The sequence below is a fragment of the Macrobrachium nipponense genome, chromosome 20 (genome assembly GCF_015104395.2).
Source record: "Macrobrachium nipponense isolate FS-2020 chromosome 20, ASM1510439v2, whole genome shotgun sequence".
Classification (NCBI taxonomy): Eukaryota; Metazoa; Arthropoda; class Malacostraca; order Decapoda; family Palaemonidae; genus Macrobrachium; species Macrobrachium nipponense.
Window position 1 is genome coordinate 20,376,369 of NC_061089.1, and position 27,895 is coordinate 20,404,263.

The 27,895-nt window shown below is 36.4% G+C and overlaps 1 protein-coding gene and 1 long non-coding RNA gene across 5 annotated transcripts in view; one reads left to right on the plus strand and one right to left on the minus strand.

Annotated features, from left to right (window-relative positions):
* Window positions 1-647: 647 nt before the first annotated feature.
* Window positions 648-27,421, minus strand: LOC135222912 (moesin/ezrin/radixin homolog 1-like). 2 transcript variants are annotated; one of them, XM_064261318.1, is made up of 10 exons: window positions 27,048-27,421; window positions 12,841-12,892; window positions 9,397-9,576; window positions 8,788-8,895; window positions 7,915-8,168; window positions 6,675-6,821; window positions 5,444-5,704; window positions 4,183-4,540; window positions 2,608-3,024; window positions 648-2,171 (listed from the first exon to the last, which is right to left on the minus strand). In XM_064261318.1, exons 2-10 carry the CDS (start codon window positions 12,853-12,855, stop codon window positions 2,007-2,009), a joined length of 1,905 nt encoding a protein of 634 aa, XP_064117388.1. In that variant the 5' UTR covers window positions 12,856-12,892; window positions 27,048-27,421; the 3' UTR covers window positions 648-2,006. The 2 variants fall into 2 exon arrangements, with proteins under 2 accessions (XP_064117388.1, XP_064117399.1); XM_064261329.1 differs by lacking the exon at window positions 27,048-27,421 and adding an exon at window positions 14,684-14,810.
* LOC135222913 (uncharacterized) overlaps window positions 15,582-27,895 on the plus strand; it is a 33,767-nt gene continuing 21,453 nt past the window's right edge. The window contains exon 1 of one of the 3 annotated variants that reach the window (XR_010316390.1): window positions 15,582-15,819. This is a non-coding gene — a long non-coding RNA (uncharacterized LOC135222913). The remainder of the gene's footprint in view (window positions 15,820-27,895) is intronic. The other 2 variants (XR_010316388.1, XR_010316384.1) reach the window with 2 other exon arrangements.

A 27,895-nucleotide genomic window follows, 5' to 3' on the forward strand; every position in this document is an offset into this window, starting at 1 on the left:
AATGCAACCCTGCAAAAAGATGTTCGAACTTGTGACTCACGGAACTAGACTGGATACGTCCGCTCGATCTGACGAAGTGGCAAGATGTGTTAATCTCTCTCTCTCTCTCTCTCTCTCTCTCTCTCTCTCGTCTCTCTCTCTCTCTCTCTCTCTCTCTCTCTCTCTCTCTATCAGACAAATGGTGAAAATTTATATATATATTTGCTTTCATAGATGCGAAGACCAGTGCATGAACTCATTCAAGATTTTATAGGATATTTTTTTCATGTCAATTCCTTGTGATCCTGTATATATACATGACAAAGTATCACTAATACACTCATGAATTTTGCTGCTGAATATTACTGGTTTAATTAGAGTCTGTTGCAGAACTTCTCTCAACGACTCTCAACTCGAAGTTGCGAGGAGCTCGCACCATGAAACTGAAATGTCATTTCGAGCAGCTCCAATTCCACAATTATGTAATCTCGTGCTTCCTTTCCATTCTTGGTTCTAGAAGCAGGTTTGATTTCTTTGTGTCCTAATTGGATCATTGATTCATGAGGTCATTGGTTCACTGGTTCACTTTCAGCCCATTTGCTCCTCAAATGCATAATGTGTGTGTGCTTCTAAACACCTAACCTGGAGGTGATAGAAAAATGCTAGAAAATGGTAGAAGTATATCTTCATTTATTGTTAAATTTCAATAAAACTCGCCCCCTTTCTGCAACCGCGATACATATTAATAGATAACGATGAAATCAACAAAGTACAACATATAAAAAGAAAATAAGCATCGCTTAAAATTACTTGTTAACATTAACCTTGGAATTAGCTGATAATAAGGAAAGTTAGGCGATGAATCATGAATTTGTGGTAATTAGTAACAGTCCATAAATAAAGAACATCCTACTTTAATAAACAAGTAAGCTCTACCTTAAATAACTTCTATATATACTATGATTGTTTAAATTCTTCCACTTGGAATTGATAATGTTAGTTTCTATACAAGATTTAAAAAAAAAAATTATTAATAATGGTCCCCTTTCATTACATGTTAGTTTATATAGATGACTTTTGAAATCTGTCTTGGATTACCTTTAAATCTAGATCTACGGGAGGTGTAATCTAGAAATGATTGTAAGAAAATTATCACATGGACATAGCCGAAGAAATTAACGTAAATCATTGGAGAATATGCTTTTAATTTTTTTTCTATTCTTGGACCACCTCAACTGAAAGCATTTGAACGTCATTTGTTGAGATGAAGAAAGAAAGTTATGTTGAAAGAACTGCTTTGAAGGGGTGTCAGTGTTTAGAATTACGGCCTGGAAAAATATCAATATAAACTGAGCGCTGTAAAGAAACAACTTCTTGTCATTTCATAGATCAGGTTTTGCATTCGGCGTAAGTATAACCTAAAGAATTTGAATCGCTCATCGATTAAGTCTTTGAAGATCACTTAGGCAAAAACATAGCATAATACGTCAAAAGCAGTATATGTTGTCCATTATATTTATCATTTGACCCGTAATAGATGCTATCGTGTAGGATTATGCCAGTTGCAACTACCACATCGTCTGTTTGGAAATATTACATGATAGTACTTACCAATAAACAATAGGAAAAAGATCAAACACAAAGATCTTAAATTACATTTTTGAATTAAGGTAAATGTCGATAGTCATGTTTTTATACTAAACACAATGAAAAGGCACGCCGTGACGTCTTGCAATGTTTTAATTTATCAAATCATGGTCAGCTCTTTCCTTGAAAACTGGACGATTTTCTCGGAAAGGAAAGAATCAGAGATCTGTGATAAATGAGGAACTTAAAGATGATATTATATACGAGTAGTAATTTATCCTATACAACAGAATGACCTCATAAGCCTTCTGACGCACGTGAAAGTGTTTGTTGTTGGGCGAGATGTCTCCATGACGGTAGATTCAGACCTAACTTTCGAGCTGTTTAACATCGACCTTCGTTTCCCTTCCGTCATTTTTCCCAGCGTCTCTCATGGTCTACTACATGTTTTCGAACTGGTCCACCCGTCGTTTCGTATTCCCTTTCCTCACTTCTCTCAGCGTCTTGTACTTCGTTTTCCCTTCTCTGATGTTCTGGGTGTGAATGACGTCCATCTGGGTCTCGGAACCTTGCTTGCGCTCGGCGGCCAAAGAAAGTTTCACTTCCTGTTGGGAAATCAGAGGAGTTGAGCTCACTTCACTCACCTCCCTTGGGTCTATTCGAACGTTTCTTGCTCTACTGGCTTTTACATATTTCGTTCTCGTAATTTTGGTGAACTAACGGTTAGTTTACGTTCAAAAGGAATAACGCCATTGTGAAGTTTGGATAAGAGAAACGATCATACAAACTGTACACTAAATAAATTAAAGAGGCCACCTGAAGGACCGATTGATGGGTGCTAGTATGGCCTCCAAAAATAAATCAGGATAATGATGAACAACCGGTTACACAAAGAAACGGACATGGTCATAATCAGTGGCTGTTGTTAGTGACAAGATATGGAAATTGAAACGAGTCAGTAGAAGACATCAAGGAAAAGGGTTAACTTTAATCTCCTGATATGGTGAAAAATTTACTGATAGAGAATAGTAAGTTTCCTACCTCCAGCAATTTCATTCTTCTCGTAGCGGCCGAGTCCTGCTTGGGCTCGTGAATCTCCAGCATATCCGGGGTGGGCATAATCTCGGGCATCTGGTAACCGCCGCCAAACATGGAAGCCCGGCTGTTTGTCGCTGTCTTATCACTGTCACTGCTACTGGTGCTCGATTTCCTGCTGATGGACTGACCGTCTATCGTCTCGGCGGCTTCGAAGCTGCTGTACACGTCACCGTTGTAGGCGCTTTGCTGTAGGCCTACTTCCACTCTCTCCGAAGGGAAGAAGTCTGGCTTGATGACGTGCTTCATCTTCTCGTCTTCGCTGGAGGAGGAAGAAGACGAGGAGGCTTTGCGAACCAACGAGGCAGTAGCCAAGGCCTGGGTTGCCTCCTCTTCCCTTCGACGGGCCTCTGCAACCTCTTCCTAAAGAGTGACATGCATAAACCGTCATTAAGAACCATGTGTTTTCAGAGGCACAAGTAGGGAAATGAATCTACTGTACAATGTTTAGCCCGTTGTCTACACTAAATGGTGATTTGTTAAACCAGTTTTCTATACCAGGGCAAACATTGTGATGATGAACTAAGGTGTTAATTTTAGCTTACCTCGTCTTCAAGAACCGATAGTTAAAAACCTTAATCTATTCTTTTTAGTACAGTTTTTTATTCTCCAGTATCGATCAGTCGCCCAGTATTTTGGGCTTACTACGTAAAACTACAGAAATCAACTAAAAACTATTGCCAAAAAATAACTTCCATTTAAAAGAAATCATATTTTATTTGTGACCAAGGCTCAGTTGACTTGTGCCATTTGCTTGACCAATATATCCATGATAACAATCATCTCAAATATTTGTGTCGACAAATCAAGTTCATGATGTGTATATTACATACTGTCAAAAATCAACGGTCTCAAAAAGCCTATAAAGGGTTAAGCATTGAGGTTTACAAATAGTTCAGTTTATCGTATGGAAACCCTGACCACTTTGGCTTTTGACGAAAAAAAATAATGTAGAGCAATATGGACCAGGTTTTTCTTTTTCACACAGTTAGCATTTTGCTCAGGATATCTTAAGATCTCGCATTGAATTTACTATTCTGCCCAGCAGCAGAGATAACTACAGTAGATTCACATCAACCGTGCATCTGATGTCTAGGCCAGTCCCTCACGACGCTCCTGATTGGCTGTTGATAAGCCCATCACAGGACTGGAAACTCTCATTCTCTCGAGAGAGTTCACATAGGCAGGATGTATGTTCCACCTCTCCTGAGGGATGCGTCTTTCAACGGTATCTCTCAGGAGAGGTGGAGCATACATCCTACCTATGTGAACTCTCAAGAGAGACTGAGAGTTTCCAGCCCTGTGATGGGCTTATCAACAGCCAATCAGGAGCGTCGTAAGGGACTGACCTAAACATCAGATGCACGGGTAATGTGAATCTACTATAGCATCAACGATCATGCAAATTTGTATACAACTCTGCGCATTTGTTATAAAGTTTGGGATAAAATCCCGTTATTCTACAAATTCTGAAGAACTGCCCACAGAGACAGAGATGAGAGATAATGAATGGCACCTCACCTGCAACCTCCTGGTCTCCTCGTCTTTGTGCTGCACTTCGTCTCGAATCCGCTCGACCTCGTCCCTCTTGGACAGAATCTCCTCCTCGAGTCTGGCCCTCTCCTCGGCCTCCATCTCCTTGGCCTCCTCGAGGCGCACCATCATGGTCCGCAGCTCCTCCTGCTTGCTCTCGAGTTCCTCCTTGGCGCACTGCAAGTCCCTGAGTTGCTCCTCCAGCGCCCTGATGGTCTCCTGGGCGTGGTGGAGGTCGTTCTGGCGCTGCTCCATCTCGCGGTTCATCAGCGCCAGGCGCTCCTCGAAGTCCCTCTGGCGTTTTTCCGCCTCCTCTCGCAGGGCGATTTCGCGGTCGAGTTTTTCCCTGTCGAAAGGTGTTTGTCGTTAGTGATCGCTCTCTTTGTCTAATCGCGTACGATGATCAAAGATGTCATCTTAGAATACGTATTCCAGCATCACTATTCACATTATCTTTATAAGATAGCTTCCTGGATGTTCACGAAAGAGAATATACTATTACCTGCGACTTGCATGTTAAAGAGGTAAACAAAACGAATAGTAAGTTTCTTATTAGATTTTTTTATTTTACGATTCCAAATGGGCTGCAAAAACCTTTTTCAATGTCTTTATAAGAGTAGTTTTTAAAAAATTGCGTCCTTTCATATAGCTACCCCATTGCCATTGATTAGTATCGGGCCTAACAATTACATTTAAAACCTTTTAAATTTTGCTTTTATCAAAAGCACCGAATTCACTCATTCCAATTTTTTTATGTCCATATAGAGTCCACGTTTCAAATAATAAATGCATTACAGCTGGATTTCTTAAGTGTGTGTTTATATTCGTTCCTTAAAGTTGATCATTATCATTGCCATCGACCCGTTTACTTGATTTTTCCTACTACCTATTATTAATGTTTGTGTATATTTGTTAGGACGTTTTCATTTATTTGTTTTATTCGTTTTGTATTTTACATTACTTTTCATATTTCGCATTTTCCGTGGAATATTCAGTGGCAAAATTAATGGTCCTTGTTAGTTTGTTCCAAATACGTATCCATTTTGAATAGGAGCGGTCAAGTTATAGCACCAATTACATCCACTGGCTCTATATCATGATCGGTTCCTGCTGCAGCAGCGTTGGGTCTGTTTGAATTTCATGCCAGTGGTCCCTGTGTGCTTGTTCTATGTGAATAGGACTTATCAACTGAAATGATAATAATAATAATAATAATAATAATAATAACCTTTCAAAGGATTTGACTTACCTGGCAACCTTCTTAGCCGTCCTTTCCTCGCGCGCCTGGATTTTCATCTGCTGGACTTCGATGGTATCTGCCATGCGCCGCTTGACGCTGAGGTCGTGATTGCCCATACAGAGCGTCAGGATGGTCTTGTTGACCCTGACGTGGGGCGCTATGAAGATGAAGTCCTTGGCTGTCTTGTCCACAGGCTTGATGACGAACTTCAGGTTGTGGAAGGTGATGTTGCGGATCTCTACCCAAGGGAAGCCAATCTTTGGGGTGAGTCTGCAAGCGAAAAGGAACAGCTCAGTCAGTCAGTGTATAATGAATTGATAGGTTACATGACTGAGGGCCTCGCATCATAAGAGAGACCTGAAGCTGATTTACCATAGGTTTGATTTATATAGATTTCTGGCATAATGCCAAACATTGGGGCAACTAAGGCCATTCAACGCTGAAACGGAAATTGGCAGTAAAAGGGTTGAAAAGTGTAACAGGAAGAAAACCTCGCGGTTGCACTATGAAACAGTTGTCAAGAGAGGGTAGACAGTAAGATGGAAGAAAGAGAATATGAACGGAGGTACAGTAAAAGGAATGAAAGGGGTTGTAGGTAGGGGCCGTAGGTACGCTGCAAAGAACCTTGAGTAATGCCTACAATGCAACGAATGAGGTGCACTGACGGCAACACCATCCCCTACGGGGGATTTACCATAGGCTGAAAAGTAATGTTTCTACTTTCCTTTTCTTTCTGGAGAGAGTTGGAGTCGGCATTTCTCGTGCTCTAGCAAAGCTCAGTAGGTAACATAAAAACTCCAACCATGCAAAATCTCAAGAAGGGAAAATAGTGTACGTATGTAGTAGTATTTAGCGCAGGTAAACATCTAACGATAAGAATCCCCGTAGAAGGGTAGTGCCGTCAGTCACCTCATACTGTGGACTGTAGCTATTACTTTAATTTCTTTGCAGCATACCTTCCTCCCCTAACTGCAACCCCTTTCGTTCCTAATATTGTACCTCCGTTCATATTCTCTTTCTGCCATCTCACTCTCCACCCTCTCCTGACAATTGTTTCATAGTGCGAGATTTTCATCCTGTTAAACCTAAACCTTTCAAACTTTTTCTATTCTCAATTTCCCTTTCAGTACCGAATGACCTTATAGTTCCCAGAGCTTGGCCTTTGGCCAAAACACTATATTCTGTTTTCTAATGATAGGATTTCACATTTTCTCTAACGAACAAATGGCATCGAACTTACTTATCATTCTTTTCGTAGACATTGATACCGAGAGCATCGACGCCCAAGTACACCTCCGTGCCCCTCTTGTTCTTGATCTCGAAGTAGCTGACGCCGTACATCTCGAGGTCCTGCGCCAGCTTCAGGTATTCCATCATGGCCTCCTCCCTGCAGTGAGTAACAGTGACATGAGGTCTCTCATTAAAGGCCCGTCCTCCACACGGCCGAGCTTTGCTCAACGAACTCTGTTCGATGTGACGTCAGAAGCGGAAGAAAAGTGGAAAAGGTTCTGACTCTTCCTGCTTCTGACGTCACATCGAAAGAAGTTCGTCGGGCATAGCTCTTCTTCTGAAACTAATAGGAAAGTAGAAGTATCCAAAAATATACCACTCATAGTATGTTTTGCGTGGCACACTGTATAGGGTACTTGAGATTCTTTGCAGAGTTCCTTCTTCCTCTGACTTTCACTTTCGTCTGAACCTTTTAATGTCTTATAACTCCCCTCTGCAACTTCTTTTAATGCTACTCTACTCACCGTTTCACATCTCATGCAATTTATTGGCCTCGTTACACTAATATATAATATATATATATATATATATATATATATGTATATATATATATATATATCTATATATATATATTTATATATATATATATATACATATATATATATATATATATAGATATATATATCTATATATATATATATATATTATATATATATATATAATATATATATATATATATAGATATATATATATATACATATATATAGTATATATATATATATCATATATATATATATATATATATATATATATATATATTATATACATACATATTTCATTATTTATATATATTTATTAGAGATGTATTGGATATCTGCATCTGAGGATTATCCGCATTTTTTCTAAATTCGCATCCGCATTGACAATTTCTTAACATCTGCATCTGCATACACATTCACATTAGCATTGCAAGCAACATCCGCATCCGTATCCGCAGTTTGAGAATGTGGATATCACCCCCTGCTCAAAGCGCAATAGTTCATACTCGTACATTGTACCTAAAAGTATATATATATACAGACATGTGGAACTAATTCGCGTTACTGTGAAAAAAAATTGAATTAGGTTAAATTAGGGCAGCGTTTGTACAAGTTCTTGCTCCTTTGAGAAATACATGCATGTCTGTGTTGGCTGTCCAGAGTCTAGAGGGCCACATTAGGCCTCTGCATAAACCAACCAGGATCCTGTACCTGAGAAGTCCCCGGTGCTCCTTGTGCCAGACAGTGATTTTATCTTCCCACTGATCTCTCGTGAGTTTGTGCTGGTCCATAACGCGCTGTGGGAGCAGGCGATCGTTGGCCAGGAACCCTGGCTTGTGATATTCGGGGATGTAGTCGCCGTACTTGGCCTGCACTGCGTACGACGACAGGAGGGTCGCGGTCTCTGCCGGGCAGTAAACCTCGTCGCTCAGGATGGAGCTCTTCACTTGCAGGTAGAACATGCGCTGTTGGAAGAGAGACTCGGAATTAAAAAGGAGAAAAATGACACTAAAATTCGTCAATGAAGAGTAGTACCACTGATGGATTCAGGTCGGAGATGTCTATGTTTTTTAGTTCACTTCTGTTCCTGTTGTTGACCTTCACATTTCCCTCACTTCTACTCTTCCTCCCTCTATTTCGGAAAGTCCCTCCCGTCGTCCTTCACCAGTTGAATTCGCTTGAATCCTCATTTCCCTCATCATCTCCCAGCCACCTTATTTCATACATTCCCTTTGTCCCCATCAACAACTTTCTACCGACATCTTTAGAAGCCTTTTACTGGTCTTTCCATCCTCCAATTTCTATAATAGGTTCCTCTTCTCATTACCTTCTGCCTTTATCTTTTCCTCTTTTCGTAAAATTTCTTATACCTTTTGCCCTCTTTCCATTCAGGTCTATACCTCCCTTTTCCATCTGTTTTAGAATATTACAAATGTCAGTTTCAATTACGTCAAAACTATTTTTGCTGGAGTTTCAGAGATCGACTAAAGCTCGACAAAACCTCTTGAATTAAGGACAATATTGTTATCTCGAATGAGATAATATCAATTAAGATTAGGTTCATTCAGCCACTATTCTACTCACCAGCGTGATCTCTTGAATAATTTCTTCTCCTACGTCCTCTGGGTAGAATCTTGCGCGAAACCGGAACTGCAGAGGATTTTCGTGTTTTTTGCCCACTTGATCAAGTACCTGTAAAGGACGTTTCAGTCAATCCCTCTCTCTCTCTCTCTCTCTCTCTCTCTCTCTCTCGATCTCGATCGATCGATCGATCGATCGATCGACGGTTCTTAGAATATTTCTTAACTGCCAACAATGTCAGTTAAATTATCATTAAGCTTTTTCATCTATAGAATGTTAAGAAACAACGAGGTTGCAAAGTACATATATATATATATATATATATATATATATATGATATATATATATATATATATATATATATAATATATCATACATATATATATATATATATATATATATATATATATATATATATATATATATGTAGCTATATATATACTTACAAATATTTTTTTACTTATTTATTCTTAATACTTAATCCCTAAGTCTTTAAGCACCTTCCATTGTATTGACTCGAAGAAGAAAGAACTCGGAAAACAAATTCATCTGTCATGAATGTACTCAAGTTAGAACCCTTTATATTATACCCGACAATCTACATCTTCTCACCTTCTTAGTGAGGACGAGCCAGCTGGTGTAACCTTTGTTATCGACGAACTGTAGGCCGAAGAACCAGACCTCTCGGAGGCCTATGGTTCGGACGACCTGATCGAAGAGCATCTTTCCTGTCGTCGATGGCTTGATGGAGAACTCCAGTTCTGCGTCCATCGTCGTGATGCGCACGTTCACCTGGCAACAAAAAAAAATAAATAAATGAATAAATAAAATGATCATGAATTGAGGTGATCTGGTAGCCAAGTTGCAAGTCTGGCAGATTCCTTCCGTATTTGGCAACCTTTTACCAAAATGACCTTACTTGAAGGGTTTAAGAGAAATCCTCTCTACACACTGCATTACTTAGGCTATAAAGGGGATCCAGTACAGAAGTCACCATTTGTATTTGAACCTTTGCCAACTTAAACCGGGTAGGGTCTATGTCTTCATCAAATTATTTGGCAACAATCAGGGGAATGCTTTCAAGAAAAGTATGGAGGAGTTTGGTATATGATGTGACCTTCAAAGGTCCATAATTTTCCTTTACAAAGGCCAGAAAAATATCTCGTATGAATCTCAGACTCAGAACTTACTGAAAAGAGAGGCTGTTCTGGAACTCTCGCCTTCCAAGACTCCTTCTCTTGGCAAGGTAACACAACTCATTTGAGAGGGTCGCCAGACAGCATATTTGGACTGAGTGTAGTATCCAGTTATGTCAAAGTCAGCCCATTTCTGCAAAAGTGTAGTTTTCTTCTCTTTTGCAGGCAGAGTAGCAAGTTCTAATTCATTCGTCTTTAAGAATATTTTTTGGGGCTATTTCAGTGATGTTAACAAATTTATAAGTGTTGTGATAACTAAAAATCATTATCATTCTTTTTGTTTTATTCTCATTTATATTCTTATAAATGCTACTTTCCTGTACTGTCATGGTAATATAATCATTGGTATTACTGTCATCAACACTTATTTTATCATTAGTATTATTGTTAATATTATCAATTTTATCTTTTATCATTTTTATCAATGCTACTGTTCAAGTTACGTCACGCGGGAGCATACTCCCATTGTTATGTTACGCTCGCCCCATTACGGAATGACTAGTTACAATTACCATGTCCTCCTCATATGGTGGTTTCGTAACCCTCGTCAGTTCATCCGTTCTTTGAATTTGTCTATGAGATCTAGAGATTCCCTTGACTGCATTCGTTTATTTCTGATTCTCATAACCTGACTCTGATGAGATGGTTTATATCTACCTTCAGTTTATGTGTGTTTCTTTTTCTCCTATGTTTCAAAAAATAACTCTAGTTTTGTTTTCAGAAGGATGCCGTGTGTCTCTTCCCAAGAAAATAAAAAAATAAAATAAAAACTCCATCTTAAAAAGAAACATATCACATAAACCAAGTGATCGCGCATAACTTCCATAATCGTTTGCTAAGAGTACAAAGTGGAGGAAAACCCGATGTGAAAAACATACTCTTAATCTCAAATATTCGTCGATGAAACCTATGACGTCACAGCACTCTTCAAGATGACGTAATAATCTACGTACCTACACTTGAAGATAGCGAATAGTACAATCGCGCGTTGACGAATGGTCTCGAAATTCGTTCTAGATACCAGTGTGAACACGTCTTAAGACATTTAAGATAAAAACAGAGACATCAAAGTAACTTCCATTCTTCAGACGGCCCCCCCCCCCCTCCCCACCCCTTCCCATATCGTCCACCCCACCTCACCACAAGCAAATCTCTTGCGATCAGAAGGGGAAGATTTCAAGGCGCTCAGTTGACATTTAAAAGCACATCACTGTATATCAAAGATATATATTTATTTAGTTTAACAGGAACTGCTTCCAATTCACAAGTATTTGGGTTATTATAGTATATGGATTTGACATCAAATGGATCGATTAATCATAATATTTGATTATCAAGAGTCGCTAAATCTTCTACATGAATCTAATTAGCTTTTTAACGTATCTCAATTAAATGCAAGGGCACAAATCTGGTTGTACCATCTAGTTGGGTTGTATAAACATTTATTGTATACCAATGTTATCAATTAAGTTATTACATATATCCAGCTGGATATCACAAATGAGCAACTAGATAGATATATTACAAGTATCTGAACGGATATCTACTTTTACATGCATTTGCATATATTTGTTATAACTCATTTGCTTGCTAATTATTTTGTTACTTAAATACACTCACAATATATATATATATATATATATATATATATATATATATATATATATATGTGTGTGTGTGTGTGTGTGTGTGTGTGTGTGTGTGTGTGTGTGTGTGTGATATGTATATAAAGACACACACACATACTATGTATTCCCTTTACAGACTCTATATCCTTTCATTTTTGTTAGTTCCATGCAGATAATTCGCCGCATTAAGAAAGATGATAAGTGAGTAATCCAAATATTAATCTTTCATGATAAGGCCGATATCATGGGAAATTAATGGCAATTGCCACATGATAACTGATTAACAACAAATGTAAGTTAAAGTGAATCATGTATTATTCATAACCTGAAATGTGAGGGCAGTATTCCAATCTAGCAAGCCAGTTGCTTTACGATTCACGAGTCTTTTTTTTTTTTTTTTTTTCCAGAAACTGACCTCATCTTTTGTTTTCAAGCAATTTCATCTTAATCATCGGAAGGACTATTATAGTAAAGCGAGTTTAAAAAACAGAGCATAAAACAAAATCTTAGATAATGACTGTGGTGATGTGTGCATTGGTAGGTAGATGGTCTTTTTTTTTATTATTATTATTATCATCATTTCCTTTAGTAGAGAGAGTGTATGTGTGTGTAAGCATTGGCTTATTGGAATTCAGTAACCATAAACTCATCTCTAGCCTCAAAAGTTTCGGAACACAAGTGCGTTAGTTAAATGTATGATATCCAATATGAATCCATAACTAAAACGAGGAAAGTCATTGAGTCAGACCAACAACCGAGTCACCGTTCGAATGTCAAAAGAAGACAAACATACTTTCAGCTGAAAAACATACTATTGCATATGTACTGTGAATACGCAAACAAGAGACACTCAAAGAACACATCTTCTGGTACCAATGCCCATTGGCTGTCCTTTCAAATAGAGACACTTTTTAAAGGAATTCCTACGTATTGTGATTAAAGTATCGTAGAAGTTAAAACCATACGACATGGGTAATCAGACTATTTTATCTGAGGAATGGCCACCCCACCCGCCCAGGGTTCAGAAACTTCCGGCATTGCCACTTTCAGTCTTATCTTACTTAGTTTATCTCTGAAATGCTTCTTAGAGCATCATTTCAATACCTTTTGAGCAGACAGGTAGTCCTGTATATTTTCATGCATATGATGATGCATTATGCTATCGTTTTTAGAATAAAAAGGAGTTGTCTTTATTGAGATCGAGTACAAAAAGAAAGCCGTTTGTAACTTACCTGTTTCTTCGGCATGGTTGCGTTCTATTAGTGAGCTAATTCTACTGGCAATCTGTGGGGAAAAAAATATAGAAATAAAAAACGGTTCAAGCAACACAGGAAAATTTACTTCTAGAAGTGACGTAAACTGTAAATGTATCTCAGACTCTACATGCCTCGTCTAATGACAATGAAATAAATAGATATATGGAATTGGTTTGCACCGGGTTTATGGCAAAAGATTATAATATCTTTTGAAACATGGAGCTGCTTTCTTATCATAATTTTCACTTTTGATAATGCTTAGAGTTCGTCTTGCGGTTCATTATATCTTAAATTCTTGGAACCCCTGACATATTTGCAACAACATTTCATAACTTGCCTGGTCAGCATTCGTTAGATTACGTAATTCTTAACAAAACCTGTTTGGCTTTTCCTCATCAAGATTTTATTTTGTGTTTTGTTCCATAAAGACTCTTGCGTAAGCGTTACAATAAGACTGAATGTAATACCTTTCAAGGGGCACTCCTACGCCATAAGGGCCCATTATAAAGTAAATGGCTGTTGCTACCTTATAATTGAAATGATTTACTTCAAATTTTTACCACTTATTCTATAACTAATAATGAAAATTATATCGTTGTGAAATTTAGGAATCCGACCTAAAGTTCATTTTTTACGTCACTTTTCAAAAATAATGTGCTGAATAAGAAGTTTCCTTCAAAAATTAATTTGCTGACGACAAAATCAAGATATATACTTACACCTACTACCTCTATCAAAGTTTCATTAGCTGATTCAAACTTCTCGGAGAAGTAAGCATTCAACTTTTAAAAAGTAAGTTTTGAGAAAATCCTGAGACTCAGGCAGGGGTGTCATTTCAGTTTTATGTTGGGGGGGATAAAGACGGTTTGGCGAGCGAAGCGAGCCTAATAAGCTGGATTTTTCTTATTTTGAGCTATTTTATGCGATTTTAAAAGCAACATGAGCAAGGTATTTCAACAAAAACTATACACTACCACTACTGTAGACAGACAACGATCAAGAAACGTAATATTTCCAATAAATTTCATATAATTATGATAGCACATTTAAAAAGAAACCATGCTGTTACTTCTTGGGGCTTGGGGGGTGATGGGGGCATTTGAGTCTTAGGGGCAGTTGCCCCCAGACCCCAAAAATGACTCCCCTGCCCGAGAGACCTCTAAGATAATCAAGACATCTTTGAGCAAGTTATTGCTATATTGTTATAATCCGTTTTCTTTGACACATCCCGTTGAGAGAATGAAATATTTTAGTAGTGGACAGTCAGTTTTAAAAAATAAATTCTTTTTCACTCCTGTTTTACATGCTTTTTTACAATTTGTTCTTCACAGTGCCGTACAAACGATGAAAAAAAAAAATCCATAAACCAAGCTGAGTTCGCTAATCTTGACATAATCCAAACACTTGAAACTCGGATTGCATTCAAACAATGGGAACTTGAGTAAAATCAATAAATTTGAATATGAATCCCAGCATAAAAACCTTGGTATGTAAAAAATGGTTTGGTATATTCATGTTAAGGGCATAAATATCTGTTAAAAAAAACTGGCTATATTAGAGATGTACTTTACAAGGGATTTATGCAGGTTTTTTTCCTTTAGTTTTTTCTTCTTGTCATGTTTTAGTGCAAAACATCGTTATTAGTTCTCTGCCAATCTTAGTTTCGGGTTTGAAAGTCTATTAACATGTAGCTACACTACCGACACAATCTTGAACAGCAATGGTCAACAGACTTGTAGTTGATGCCATTAAATTTTGCACTCAAATAATCCCAAGTGCGTATTACTTTGTGATTAGAGAAGAAAGATTGATCACTTACAGGATGACCCAAATAGTAAATCCAGCACCCGAAGTCACAATAAATTCCTAGAACCGTGGGTTCACTCTGGATGAGAAATGAATGTTATGGTCCACTACGACATGAATAATAAACTACCAGACAGACGGAACGAATGCAAGACTGATTTGTATACCAAGTATATTGTTCTGGACTGACTCATTCAGTATACTGACTGATTAGCACAAGCTGATTCACAAAGCACAAATACAAATATAAGATTACGAATATACGGCACATGTTACACTAACATGTAGGGACTATTAATACAAATCATATTATCACAAATGTTATCATATGTCTATCTAACAGTATAGAAAAAAAAACCACTCACATTATATTTGTCATTTCAAAATTTATTTGTTTTCATAGAATTGTCACTTGATATAAGTGTGGCATACAAATTGGTAACTGGTGTGAAGGTTGTTTTGTAATAATGCAACACTCATTTACTTGAAAATGTAAGTGTCGTCCATTTTATGCTTCGGTTTGTGAAGATAAGCCAGTCCAACTTGACAAGAAGAATGTTGAGGATTAGCGAGTGTATCATAGGTAACGCATCTTTCCGGTGAAGTTATTGAAGTATTATAATTTTTGCATTTGATTAATTCTATATAAATTAATAATTTTATAAACAGTAACACAGCATTAATATTATCATTCTAACAATGAAAAATGCAATTTTTTTTTTTCGGAAAGTGTAAACGAAACACCACCTAGTATTACGGCTCTTCATGGTTTAATTTTTAGTTAATAAAGGCTAATTTTTATGCCTAACAGTGTAACGTACAAATTCAGAATTTAATTCAAACTTTTCCATTCATTTAATTCTCTTCAAACCGAATTTGCATTAAAACTAGATTGTTAATTGCCATCATGATCACTATTATTGTCTAATTGGTAACTATTTCAGAGATCCTGTTCCTGATACTCCATGTTGGTGTGGGACTGTGGGTCACCGACTCACCGTTAAGTTGGTAACGGCATTAGCAATTTAGCAATGGAGCAATTTAGCACTTGAAAGCTGCAGCAAGTTGAACGTTCACTTAACCTAACTGTATCGTCAATTTCATTGAGCTTTATGCATAGCAAATTGAGAAATCGGTTCCATGATAAAGGTAAGAACTCTTTAGATTAATCTCATAATATCCCATAGGATCGTTTCCAATAGGCTGAAAAACCTGTGATAGCTTATCCTAGGCAGCTGTGAGGCCAGTGATAACAATCATTTGGTAGTACTACCCGGGAAAAAAAAGTCTTAAGGGGTGCATTTAATCAATGCACGTTTTGAACGAAACAAAAACTATGTTAATCTAAGTGGCATTCGATTAATTTTTTGGGCTATTTTGAAGATTCGAATTTTGTTTGCCGAGAATGTGACACTGAACGTTCGGATTTAGGCTAATCTAGGCCTAGGCCTAACCTAGAATGCGGAGAAAAGTATTTTTCGAAAACTTTTTGGAATCATTAAAGATTTTGCTAACCGTGACCTAGTATATTTTTGGTTTGGCTGGTAGCCTTTTATTCATCAGAACTTATTACTAGCCTGCCTAATACTACCTATCTATTGGGAGCCTTTAGTGTTGACAGTCACAGATACTTATAGGTATAGGCTACCTAGTAGATTCACATCAACCGTGCATTTGATGTCTAGGCCAGTCCCTTACGACGCTCCTGGTTGGCTGTTGATAAGCCAATCACAGGGCTGGAAACTTTGTCTCAAAGAGTTAACAGAAGCAAGATGTATGTTCCACCTCTCTTTAGAGATAAGTCTTTCAAAAGTATCCCTGAGAAGAGGTGGAACATACATCCTGCCTATGTGAACTCTCGAGAGAGGCTGAGAGTTTCCAGCCTTGTGATTGGCTTATCAACAGCCAATCAGGAGCGTCGTAAGGGACTGGCATAGACATCAAATGTACAGGTGATGTGAATCTACTATAGTAGCTAGGACGTCATTAAAAGTCCTAGTTTGGCTATTAGACCTACAACAAATTCGTAACTCTTGTGATTTTGATTGAAAAAATGGTAGATTTAAGTCTGTATTTCGTGGTGAGCTAGACCATGGCAGTTTACATTTTTCTATAGCATTTTACCTCCTGAACAGTAATTTAAATATTTTTTCTCCCGGTGATAATTAAACTAGAATTTACCTTTGAACTCTATTCTACGGTAAGGGGGACCCAATGAGAATGTGGGGTTTTGGGTGGGGTAAGTCACTTGGGCTCTTGCTTAGTTTTTTATGTATTTTAATATCCGTATGTACCTATCAGCCTAAGGTAAAATTTATTGCAGATTTTTCCAGTGAGTTTATGCACAAGTTACGGATATGGTAACCTTCGTTACGTTAGTGGTGGCCCAATGACGACCTGGCACCTTAGGTTAGGTTAAGTCAAAACCTGTTTATTAAGTTTACAGTGCCTTAGGTTAGATGGTGGAACCCCTAATCAGTTAGGTATGGGGTAAGCACCCTAGGTTAAGACAGGTTTTTGGAGGGCTTGGGGTGGTGAATCCCCTGTCTGCTAGTAAAGGCCGTGGTGCCTCATATGAGGTGAGGTGGGGAATCCAGGAGGCTCTTAAATAAGGTTAGGTTAAATCCATCCTTGCAGTTCACTCGACTTGCGTTTTCCCCCACCCAAAGAATCCACTTAATCATTTTGGTCCCATAAAATGCACTGTATAAGGTAGTGTGGGGGGGGGGAGGGTGCAAAATCAATTATCTGTGTAAATACTTATTTGCTAACGAAATGAAGCTCAGAAAAGTTTTGAGCACACATTATAGTGTGAAAATCATATTTTTAATCTGGATTACAGACAAGCTATATAGTAAATATTTACCAAGAAGTTAGTGAAATGATGAGGTAAGAGATAACTTTACTTGCAAACTAATGTGAATTCTACATTTTTTGTTGTATGGGGTTTGAAATTGTAAAACATTATATGACCTTTGAGACACTTTTTGAAATGTGAACTAGATTTTTAATGCTGGGTATGAAATGAATAACTTCTCATTGATACCGTTCTTACTGAAGTACAGTATGCACACCTTAATTTAAGTAAAGTTCCACATATTTTTCACATTTAAGCAGAAACTTTCACTAATTCACAAATTTTTCTAGGGGCTGTATCACATTCACTTTTTTTCGTCTTAAATTAGGCACCAAACTGTTAAAATAAGTGTTTTAATTTAAGGGGTACATGGTATTTGGTACTTAAGCATTTTTAGAGGGGCTTTGCATTTCCACAGTGGGTTCTGGAACGTGTCCCTCTGAAGAAGTGGGGTAGAACTGTAATGCTTTTAGTGGCAGCCCCATTTGTATGGAAGTTGGAACTTAAATGTGGTGAATAATTGGGTGTCTGAAAATTTGTGAAATATTTTAGTATGGTTTTCATAATAAGTATATTAAGGAGACTGAGAACAAAGCAATAAAACTTCAGTATCGAGAACTACTGTTACAGTAAAATAATACCTGAAATTCATATAACAGTAATTGCATAAAGGTGGTTTACATTCACTTGGGTAACTTTGTGTCAGGTGACTTGTGTTGACCCTGTTTTTAGGTTATTATTTGACAAGATGGACGTTGGGAGATGTACAAAACATAGGTAACACACATGTTGGATTAATTAACATTAAAAGGGTTGCATGGGCAGAAAATACATGCAGTATTTGGCAACCATTTCACATAATGGTCAGGCCTCAGGAGACAATCAAACATCGATTAAAACTGGTGTCTGTGAATGGAATCGGCACAACTTGATATTCCACCAAACTACGTGAAGGAGGGCAGACTTAATTACACAATCACTCTTCTTGTAATCGCTTACTTGAATGGCACGTTGTCTCGGACAGAGTCAAAGTAATAGGGTCTGCTCAACTCGGCAGTGGGGGCGGAGCTAATACTGTGACGTCAGAAGAGTAACACTACCCGTGCCTCTCCATTGAATTACTTAAAGAAGCTTTAGTTTTTATACATTTAATCCATATCGCATGGTTTTTTTTTTATAAAATCTGATAAAACCTGTGAAGAGGTCACATGCTTGATGTTTTTTAATAACCATTCAAAGTATTTAGGGTCTGCGCAATTTGGCATTGGGGGCGGAGCTAATACTGTGACGTCACACGAGTAACACTCCCGTGTTTCTCCACTGAATTACTTAAAGAACCCTTAGTTTTTATACATTTAATCCATATCGCATGGTGTTTTTCATAAAATCTTGATGATAAAATCTGTAGAGGTCACATGTTTGATTTTTTTAATACCCATTCTCTCATTTAGTCACCAAACCTTGTTTTATTGAACAAAATATACCAGTTTGAACACATAGCTACATAGGCTTTCTTCATATGTTTATTCTTTACTTATTTATTTACTTACCTATACCGTATACTGGTTTGCTGTATTCTCTTCAAGTCCATTTCTTTTAACAGGACAATTTCTCTCTCTCTCTCTCTCTCTCTCTCTCTCTCTCTCTCTCTCTCTCGTCTCTCTCGTCTCTCTCTCTCTCTCTCTTTCAGGTAGTAATATTATCAAGATTTTAAGTAATTCTTAAGAAATGTATTTAGTTTTGTCACTGTGTTCATACCTCACTTTGAAAAGCAACTTTTTTTATGATAAAGGTTAGAATGATAGATTAATTATTGTTATGCAATAAATACAAAGAAAATGTGGATACAGGCAGTGTAAAAAATGGCAGTTGCCTTTGCACGACTTGGCCACAAAAAAGAAAACTATATCAAAAGTATAAGAATTACATCATATACGATATAAGGTATCAAAGGAATAAATGATGAAGAAAATGATGCAGGGAACACATTTCCAGCAAATTTCTCATTAGCACTTCATATCACATAAATATACTTCCGAGCACGTAAGTTTACATATAACACAAACTGTATACGTAAAGGTATGAATTATGCATGCCTCAAACGATTATAATATTTTCGAAAAAAGTACAAAAAGTTGTTCGTCAGTCTGGCTGGATGTATCTGATGACGTTTCACAAGGGGCGGGCACTAGATTTCAGATCTCCCACGAACGCTTAATTTTTTATAATTTTTGCGTGCGTAGATAATATATTCTGTGCGTGATTATGGGTTTGAAAGTAACTGTAATTATAATGTGTCATATACCAATTGAAAGTGCATTCTTTGTACTTTTACATGGTATATGGAAAAATAATAAGATGAAAAATTATGCAAGAAAACTCTGGTAAGTATTTACATAAAATTTAAAAATTTTGGTCCGTCTTTGACCTAGAATTCCTCGAAAATTTCTGAGAACACCTATCAATTTTATTTAAGCATTATATAGTAAATTTTATCAGCTTTCTAATCCATTTTTCAGTTTCTATCATCATCCCTTAGTCAGATACGCTACGAAACGTGAATGTATGTAGGTTCACGGATGAAGTAATTGCACATTTTTGTGTGCGTAGATAATTTTTTCTGTGCGCGCTTGTGGGTTTGAAAGTAATCGTAATTGTAATGTGCTATATATCATTTGAAAGAGCATTCTTTGTACTTTAACGTAGTATTCGGCAACATGCAATAAAAGGAAAATTTATATAAAAAAACGCATCGCAAATATAGCTATATGAAAATGTTATCGTAAATATAGTTTCATAAAGATTGGTCCTTTTGTAACTGATGACGTTTCACAAGGGGCGGGGATAGGTTTTAGTACCGCCTCGTGAGCAGACCCTGTATATTTTGACTGGTCTTGGATACGTTGTAAAGAGATTGCGGTGTTCAATACGTCCACCAAATTGAATTATCAGAGGCCTATTATCCGACAATCTCTTGATAAGCCATAATCAGTGCTGTTGTTGGGAGTTAGTCATTGTTTTTTGTGCGACAAAAATAAAATAACAAACAGTTAATCATTTTAAATTTGTTTTTCAATACTTTCCTGTTTCCCAGAAATTGCTATTTTTAAAGAGATAATAGATTTTTGTGTAGAGTATATTGCGTAAAGTATTGCAGTTTGGCAGCTCTTGTTATCAGTCTACTTTATCGTTGGATAACTCCCTCTATATACTATACCAATTTAGGAACAATAAAACTTCTGTCCGTTTATCTTTTGTGTACCTATAAAATATTTGATACTCTTATATGTCAAGAAACTAGTTTTTAGTGCTGTATTTTTTTCAGTGTAATTGCCATTCGGAAATTTTGTTGTCTTATTTTTTTTTACAGAAAAGTGTAGAATGTAAACTCATAGTTTTAGAATTAGTAGGGGTGCTTTTTATTTACACTTTATTTTTTGCGTTAACTCTTCTCTCTTTAAAGATATTTTTTATTCCCCTTAAAAAATTTCTATACATAATTTACCCTCCTTATGTATTTCTTTTGCCACAACAAACTCAGCCTTTAAGAGGTACTATTTTTATGATATTTGTCAGGGACGTTCACAAAGTCATCGAGCTTTGTTATTGTTTCGTACCATTCCCTGAGGAGGTATGAGGTTATGTTCATTAGTAATTAAGAAGCGTTGTGATAGAAGTTATCGACAGGAATGTCTGCTCTGAAGTTGATAAGAAGCATGAAATGTATTCCCCCAAGTTGATGGCAAACTCCTCCCCCTTTTCAAGTGGAGGCCTAAGGAACGGCAATCTTAATGACCTTGCATGTAGATCCCAAGCCAAAGGGAAGAAAACGAAAGGTGAAAGAACGAAGTTTAACAAAGAGAGGTGGCGACAGGTCCACTTCCTGAGTGAGGAATAATTTAAGAATGTAAGATAACAGGGCGGAGAATTCCAAAGTCGAGAGAGATATGGAAAAGGTCACGTAACTTACTGATAAGGAGAGCTTGCTTCAGTGAGTAGAGCACCACATAATAGGTACCATACAGTGGCCTCAGGCCCGTATTCTTAGTCATTAATGTAGTGGCTTAATTGTCCTGACATAAATACTCGTATGCAACAAAGGATAGGGATTAGACTTGCGTGAAATTCTTCTTAAAAGTTTATGAGAAAGAGCAATAACTAAGCACAGAATTTACCAATTGGAAATGGGGCGGGGGAGATGGGAGAAAAGCTTAAAATGCCAGGACTTACAGTGTCAACAAGCATAAATTAGGAGGAGGTTATGCGGAACAGGAATTATTATCCGAAACAAACAGAAGTAGCTTTGAGTAAGGTTTGTAGTCGGAAAATCCTCCAGATCAGAGAGGTCAGGGAGAACTGTGTGGTTACCATTCTTGAGGGTTTTGTTGGTAAGGGATCAGGAAATGATTTAATAAAATTCTAATTAGCAAGATTGTCAGCAAAAAGCGAGGCGCACGCTTAAAATGAAATACCTGATTCTGGGATTAATTACCCAAAGAGCAAGGAAGGTAAAAGTAATGTGTACACCAGAATATCAGGCTAAGAGAAAAAGGGAATTAACCCAAATTTCAAACATTGCAATGCCATCGAATCAACCTTGCAGATGCTGAGGCATTATTTTTTCAAGAAGATAAACAAATTCTTAACCATTGGTTAGGCAGGCCGTCTCCATAGTAGTATAACTATATATATCATATATATATATAGATATTAAATAAATATATATACTGAAGATAATAATATATATATATTAATATATATTATATTATTTATTAATATATTTTTTAAAAACATATTTTAATTATAATATATATAGCGAATTCACAGGAAAATGATAGTCAGAAATCCAAGCGCTTTCATCTTTACTCAGACATTGTCAAGGAGTTAATGAGGTACATTTGGAGAGAAAGGTCTTAGGTACAACACAAGATCAAGAATACCAGATGGTTAATTGTCAAAAGGGTAAAAATTAAAAGAGATAATCCAGGATTATCGGATATCACACGGTCACAAACCCAAACAGATTGACCCTAGATGTGGCATGGAAAAGAGCTAGAAAAACATTTTATTCAACTAATGACAAACTTGAATTTAGTAAGAATAACATTCTAAAATTACCCTATGATGAAAGGTTTTTAGATATTCCTAGAATTTTAAAGCTTTTTAACATAAATGTTGTTTTCAGTAATATTAATGTCAAGAGTTTAATAATAAAAAATTCTCCTAATGATCGTCCAGGCTGCATATATGAAATTCCTTGCAAAAAGTGTGATAAACTCTATTACGGACAAACCGGTAAATCTCTTTCACAACGTCTCAAACAACATCAGTATTCTGTGAGAACTGGGCAAATATCGAATGCATTATTCGTACATATGAGAGCTTTAGACCATCCTATTAACCGGAGTCAAGCAAGAGCCTTAATCCCATGTAATGACACAGTTAAAAGGAATATCATTGAATCTTGTTTCATCAAGTCAAATAATAGAAATGTTCTAAATTTAAGTCTTGGTTTATTTAAACTTGATGCTTTCATAATGAAAAAAGTTGTAGATAAATATAAGCAACAAAATTAATATATTCAGTTTTTACATGTTTTGGACTGTAAAGAAACTTTGTAATTTCGGTTAGGGTCAATCTGTTTAGGTTTGTGACCGTGTGATATCCGATAATCCTGGATTATCTCTTTTTAATTTTTACCCTTTTAACAATTAACCATCTGGTATTCTTGATCTTGTGTTGTACCTGAGACCTTTCTCTCCAATTGTACCTCATTAACTCCTTGACAATGTCTGAGTAAAGACAAAAGCGCTTGGATTTCTGACTATCATTTTCCTGTGGAATTCGCTTATTTATGAAGTTACGTGCATCTACTGTGATTTTTAAGACACACACACACACACATATATATATATATATATATATATATATATATATATATATATATATATATATATGAGAAAATTTTTACAAATAATTACAAGATTGGCTGGGAATAAAAACTCAAGTACATTTGACGTTATCGAGAACGGCCAATGAAACTCATTAAGCGTATGGTAATTGACTCTTATCTCGTGAATGACAGAAGAGGACCGAGTTGATCATTAATATCAGAAGGGATCGAATGAAGCCACTCTGTATGGAGTGTATTTTAAGTCTTCGAAATAGAACTTCAGGCTTATTGAATGAGTACGAGAATCAGATCAAAGGCAAGGAAGGTACTAAGGTACAAACTAATGACGCCGAAAAGAAATTTCCTATTTCAAAGCATAATAGGGCAGCATTCATGATACACAAGCCATTCCAGGAGTGCGCACACACACGTTACAGTTGAAGAAAAACTCATAATTTCCCAGGAGTATATCTTTGTACTTGCTTTAGTTTTATATCTAAATATATCTATATATATATATATATTATATATATATATATATATATATATATATATATATATATATATATATATATATATATATATATATATTCATTCCAGCTGACATTAAAACGAAATGCCTTTCAGAATGCCCTTTGCTATGGCTTGATTATTTAAAATCGATGAAGGAGACTACTTTTCAGAACAGTGGTTCGCTATGTACAACTTTCAATCATGGACAAATCTTAGTATCTCGTGAGGGATTTGGCCAAAGAACGAAGAATGCCTTTGGAAGGTTAAAGAACATATTAAAGAAAAAGTAATCGCAAATCATGATTGTCACTTCCAATATTTAACACCTATGTCTAAATGTGTTTTTACTGACCTTTAACGTAAACTTTCACGTAAATGAGCTGTGAACAAAAAAATAGAAGACGGAGATTATCAAAAGTTCTTCCTCCTTCCTGTGAACTGAAGATAAAGCCATTCTTCAAGGAAATCGTAACTTTCAATGTTTGATAACGTTATAAGCTTAGACATTAACCTTATCAGTAGTACATCCGGCTGTCTGCCTCGTATTTACTCCATTTATTTTTTTATAGTTTTTATTTTTTTTATTGACCAAGTCAAATGTTTCACGGATTTTAAGATTGCTTTATAACATTTCGGTTGCTCTATCAATTTAATAAGGCATTTTATTGGCTTTTATGTATATATATATATATAAATCAAACTACAAATGTCCTTTAATATCTAATTCGCTCTACCTCGGAATTAATATATTTTCATATATGTTTAACCGAGGGGGAATTTATTAAGCGATAATAGAATTGGCGATCGACAGACGCGAACCAGCGACCTCTCAATTCCAGGACTGGCAGTGAAGCCTTAAACCACCCCGACACCGCAAGAGATATAAGTATGCCGCCTCCCACCTGAAATACCTTTCGCGCACAGGTATTTTTTGTTTTGGAGACTGCATCAACCCGTTTACTGTAACATTTACTGTCCGTTTTCTCTCCCTGACAGCGCTTTCGTATTATCCTTTCCACGCCCTAAGAAATTTGAGGTTAACGTGGTCCGAACTTACCTCTTCTCTTATTCTGCAATCATCCTTCATGTTTATACCCTAATATCTAAATTGTGGAGACCGTATAATTATCCCCTCTAGATTTCACGCCCTCGGGCCCAAAGTTTACGTATTAAGTTTCTTGGTGCATCAATATAACTTTGGAAATAAGTTAATATACATGTGGACTTCACTGCTATAACAGTCAAGTCTCATGAAATTTTCTTAAATGTCAATGGAAAGAAGAGATAATATGAACAGATGTTTTAACATCAGCTGATTTCGTGAAGGGAAGACATCAAGGAAAAAGGACAAATGTTATCACTGAAACATCACAAGGGTTCATTTGTTTAATGTATTCGTCGTCACAGTGAATATGGTCATTCATTGACTACGTGACACCGTGAAGAAAGGTGATCGGAACTCGTATATGGTGACTTTTGTCGGGACTCAAGTCTTATCAGAGGAATTTGGGGTCCAGTATACAAGCTCCTCCCCTACGCCGCCACCTCTTCATTTTCACGAAGACGGCGAAGGTCAAATTGACAAAGTGTTCAAGTTTTGTGAGTCTAGCCAGCTTTTGTAAAATACACATGCAGTATTTTCTTTACCTCTCTTTATTGTTTATTTTTTTTACTTGCGTTTTTATCGACAGTTTTTTAGTGTTATGCCTTTGTATATGGAAGAATAAATGGGTAAAGCACTTATACACGAAAACAATTTTTAAATCGTAATCTCTCTCTCTCTCTCTCTCTCTCTCTCTCTCTCTCTCTCTCTCTCTCTCTCTCTCTCTCTCTCTCTCTCTCTGGATCTGGTGTTTTCGTATGTCATCATTCCACAATATAAGTTTCATGACAGAGCATATTTTATCCATTATAACTATATATATATATATATATAGATATATATATATATATATATATATATATATATATATGTGTGTGTGTGTGTGTGCTGTGTAACTGAATCATGCAAATTTGGAACGCGATGATATAAATAAAAGTAGAAGCCACGATGGGAAGTACTCCATCATTTCACTTTCCTTCGTGGCTTTTACCTATATATATAATATATATATATATATAAGTAATATAAAAACACCGTATCGTGCTTCTCAGAAATCAATAGAAGGATCCACAGTAATATCCTTGTTTGTCTAGATAAAATATATTTATGGAAATATATACAAAGCTTAAAGCTTTCGTCCATCCTGCTGTGGACTAGATCACTAAGGATATTACGTGGATTCTATTGATTTATATATATATATATATATATATATATTATATATATATATATATATCTAGAATAATTTTCTTTCCAGTATTGTGTTAACGATATATATATATATATATATATATATATATATATATATATATATATATATATATATATATATGTTTTTTTTTTTTTTTTTTTTTTTTTTTTTTTTTTTTTTTTACGGGGATATTTCGTGGTCATCTCCCGAACATAGATGGAAACACTCATTTACTTTTGACGGTACTTAGACTCCTTTTCTTGAGAGTCGTCGTGTGCAGGGTCTACTCCAACATCCCGGTCTCTCGTGTAGTGTCATAATATGAAGTAAATATCCATGTAAATATCCATAGAATGTTCTCAGGAAAGATTTAAAGTATGAAACCAGAATGATTCAAAAATGCTCAATGATCGATCACGAGTGGTAAGCGTATCAAGATGGCGTCAAGTCATTGAGTAACAGTTTCATTTAAGAGAGAATGCAATCAGTCGTAATTATGAAGAGCCAGTCATATGGTATTTGGAGCATGGTGGCGTTTTTAAAAGCTGTCTTTGACTACAAATAAGCAGTTTCGTTTAATTCAAGTTTTTCTTGCTCGCGTATTAATCCATATTTCCGTTTATTCGCTACTAATGCGTTACGTTAAAAGTATTGAAAGTAAGGTCGTGTGAGTAGGTAGTGAACTTATGATTTTCACCATGACGATATGTAGAGACCATTCGTTTTTATCACAAATTTTAATTTGACCTAATCTTGATTAACATGGTCATCAACAAGAAACTTGCCTTGCACGACTAACCTTAGATAAAATCATTCTTACCTTCAAATGTCCTCGCTACCAGTAATGATGATTGTGACTATCACGGTCTTGAATAATAGCTTGTACTTCCCTTCTGTCGTTTCACCAGTTATCGATGGTGTACAGTTATTCACGGCTGTTTATCAGTGCATTTCCGTAGGCCTACACACAACAATTCCATCACTAGACGAACACTTGTTGAGTTTCTAGAAAAATCGTCGTTTCTCTTCCACCACCGACAGTTGACGGTTGAGTGGTGATTTTGTCGTTCGTCCGCCCTACTGATAAGATTTCGCTTTTTATCCTAATCCTGATATGACGTGGACCAAACCGAATTTAGCCAGCTACCGATAGTACTCCGGTTCAAGTTCATTTCTTGACGTTTTTACAGTTTGCATGTTGATTTGTCCAACAAGTTTACGAAACGCCAGCCATTTCAGCACTTGTAATCTAAGTGTATTTCCCTGTAGCTTCCTTTTTCATAACAGAATGGCGTAAGAAAAAAAAAAGTCATATGTGATAAAGCGATAAGATAACTTCTTATAATCCGTGGCCTACAATGACAAATAAAACTAGTCTTAATTTTGTAGGCGTTACATATATGGACGTTTAGAATTTAAGTATTTTGTACATATTTAACTGAATACATGCGTAGGCTATGCATTCATACATAAATGCTTAATCAGTCATATATCCTTTACCTCAAGGTGAGGGATTTATTAATAAATAATTATTCTGAAACGCGCAAGTGTAAATAAGTTTAAAATTATTGCTTTTATAGTTTCCTTTTTGTGTTTTTCACGTGATCTGCCTCGAAAGCTCTCCCTCCGGCACTCTCCTCTCTCCTCGCTAAATCTCTCTCTCGGCTT